General features: G+C 40.9%; 1 protein-coding gene across 1 annotated transcript; it reads left to right on the forward strand.

The window, feature by feature from the left end:
* The first annotated feature begins 875 nt into the window (after positions 1 to 875).
* Positions 876 to 3,019, forward strand: LOC110944657 (leucine-rich repeat extensin-like protein 2). Its single transcript, XM_022186309.1, has 2 exons — positions 876 to 975; positions 2,133 to 3,019. Exons 1-2 carry the CDS (start codon positions 876 to 878, stop codon positions 3,017 to 3,019), a joined length of 987 nt encoding a protein of 328 aa, XP_022042001.1.
* The last annotated feature ends 342 nt before the right edge of the window (positions 3,020 to 3,361 follow it).

Consider the following 3,361-nt stretch of genomic DNA (forward strand, 5'->3'; position numbering starts at 1 on the left):
TGTAAAATCAACCAAACAATTTACCAATCAACGACATACAATATTTCTTCATCAAACTTGACAAAGATAAGACTAAACCATAACTCATTAACTTGAGAATTTTGTAAAAATATGTAGTAAATTACCGTCATATTTAGTGGGTCTTGTTAACTTTAAAAACATGATTAGTTTCTTGTAAACTTTATTTTTAAAGAACTTGAAGTTTCACAACTTCTAGTCAAGTTTTACAAAAAAAAAAAATACTTCTTTGTTAAATTTCTTGTTACACAAGTGTTTACACACTTGTTTATTTATCAAAAATGCTCCTAGTTCATAAAATATCCGGGTTTTAACAAAACTAGTATCTTCCGCTTGGTTCTTCCGAAAAACCACTTGTAGATCTTTAGATCCACAAGTTTATAACTTCATTTTACAAGAAAAATTATGTTGATTCAAGTTTCAAGTTCATGGTGGATGGTTTCATCATCTTTCTTATTTCTAACACTATCATCCTACTAGTTCATGTTCTTGAACATGATCTAGTATGTCTAGATGATGATCCATCCTACTTTTAGTAACAAACAACATCAAATAATCACAACTATACAAGATTTACATGATTTACACACATATCTTCTCTTTATCCACCTTATTCATCTTATGTTCAAGACTTTAAGTTATGCTCATTAGTGTTTCTTAATTTTTAACCATTAAATCAACTATTAACCACCATAAACAAGATCAAGATGATGATTAGAAGCACTTACTACTAGCACAAGGCTAGGGAAGAAACAAGGTGTAAATGTGGTGGATAAAAGAAATCTAGAGCGGTTCTTGAACTTTCGAAAGCACCCGGCTTGTTTGTAGGACTCCTTGCTTCTATGGATGTATGAGAAATGGTTGATCAAAGCTTGAAGGAGGTGGTAGTGTGGTGGAGGGGTGGCAGTCGTGAGGTGGTTATGGAGGGAGAGAAGGAGCTAGTTGTTGATGTTGGAAGTGAGAAGGTGAAAGTCCTTAAGACTTATTTATAATACAAGTTCATTGTTTTAACCATCATGTATTATGCTATCTAGATATCCAACAAAAACAATAAAATAATCAAGGAAAACACAAGGGTGTGCCCCACCCTTGTGACCGTTGACAATGAGGGGGGGGGGTAAGGGTTGGGGTGTAATGGTTAAGTTAGGATCTAGTTGAAATCAAATGGTTTTAGTTAGTATGTTAAGTGTGTAATGTAATATAAAGGGTGTTAGGGTGTTCGGGGACCCTAACTAGCTCAGAAAAGTGAAAACTATGTTTTTGGCAATATTTTTATGTTCCGGGTAAAGTCCGGTTGTTCGGTTGGATATTGATCCGTTAAAGTGATAAGTAAAGCTATAAAGTGTCTTTTATGTTATTTTTAGTGACACATTAAATTCCCGACACTTTGGAAAGTGTCTAGGACTATTTTACCAAGTTTTTGCACTTTACTAGTTATGTTAAAAGCTGAATTTTTGTATGTAGTGCAGAATTTTGTAATTAAAGTGTATTTTAGGCACTTCCGGTCACTATAACTATCACCTAGTGACGCAGTTTTATGATCCTCACCTCCCTACACTCCCTACTAGTGTAGTAATCTACTCCCGGCTCATACTGGCCTCAGAAACAATGTCTGTCTAGTGCTGGCAATGTCAGCATGTTTACTGGGTTATCCGCTCATTGTGCTAACTGTGCTTTGTGCATCAAGTTTGTCACTATTGTTTGTGTGTAATAAATGGAGTGACAGTAATAAAGTATGATGCATGAATATGTATGTATCAGAAAACAGAAAGCAGTTTATTTATAATTGTAATCAAGCACGGTAATTAAGCACTAATTAAATATTAATTAATTTGTACGGATACCTGGATTTGTGAGGGTTGTCACACTAATCCTAATCTTATTTATTTTGTCCTTTATTGTTTTTCCTTGTTGTTCTTGTGTTTGTTTTGACAGGAACAAGAAAATGCCGCCGCGTATCAGAGGAAGAGGTAGAGGCGGAAAAGCCCCAGTTTTGACAAGTCATGACCATGAGGCCGGGCCATACACCAGCGAACTCCTTTAGCAACCACTCCTTTGGGCCTTAATCAGAAAATGAGCCCAATGATTCTCACCACTCCTACCTCCCGTTGCAGCGTTCGGGTTCTCACCGCGCCTTTCAGGACTGCAGCGTTCGGGTTCTCACCGCGCCTTTCAGGACCCGACCCCATACTTCCAGAGCCGGTTCAATCCGGCGAATCAGGTGCAAGAACCAGAGGGTCCAAACCCTTTGGGACCAGTTGATCATTATCCTGAGATGCAGGATATGGAGATGGATGAATATCCAGATCCCGAGATGCCACCGAGTGAGACGCTGACGCATCCTATAGGGATTTCTGACGGATCATCTTTTCATGGTTCGCCATACCGGGGCCCAGACAGCTTTGCGGAAAGGTGGGCCACATACCCCTGGGAGTTCACTCCCCCTTTTAACCCACAGCATCAGCAGCAGCAGGATCCCTCTGAGGATTCGCGTTTCCAGGCGGTTACTCCACCACCACCGCCACCGCCAGAGCAACAGCCACCACCGGAACCACCGAGGCGAAGAAGATCAGGTGCACAGATGTCCGTGCGAGGGGGTTTCCACTTCAGCATCCCCCAACACAGCAGCAACAACCATTACCCGCCGTTGTATGAAGACCCACAAATGGGTGGGCCTTCAAACCCAGTTTCTGAGGTGGACTCTGCGCCAGTCGCACCACCACCATCACACATGGATTATGATAACCTAATTCCTTCTTACGCCGGTGCAGCGGCGTATAACACGTTTGAGCAACCAGCTTACCCAGATTACAACCACCACAATGCCCCTGATGTTGACCCGTATCTCGTGGCGACAAACTACAATGCTCTTCATCCTGGAGGGCCCTACGCAGCTTCTTACCAAACTGGGTACCCGGCCTATGGGTATCAATACCCGCCACCTCCTCAACCTCTGCAGCAGCAGCAGCTGCAGCCGCCACAGATCCAACCACCGCAGTAGCAGGAGATCCTTCAGAGGTTGAATCAGGTGGAACGGGATGTGCAGGAGGAGCGTAGAAGCCGCCGTGGTCTACTTAAGGGTTTGGCTGATTTAATCAAGGGGAAGAAGAAAAGGGATTATTGAAATTCGTATTTTATTTGTTTTGTATTTTTTAATATTTCAATTAAGTCCCTACGTGGACATCTATTTATGTATTCAGTCCCTGCGAGAACTTGTATTTCCTTTTAGTCCCTATGTGGACGATTTATTTGTTTAAAAGTCCCGTTTAGGGCATCTATGTACTTCTCTTTATTTAATGGAATGTTTTAATTTAGAAATTCATTTATCATTATATGTAAGAAT

Source organism: Helianthus annuus, chromosome 6, assembly GCF_002127325.2.
Source record: "Helianthus annuus cultivar XRQ/B chromosome 6, HanXRQr2.0-SUNRISE, whole genome shotgun sequence".
NCBI classification, from domain to species: Eukaryota; Viridiplantae; Streptophyta; class Magnoliopsida; order Asterales; family Asteraceae; genus Helianthus; species Helianthus annuus.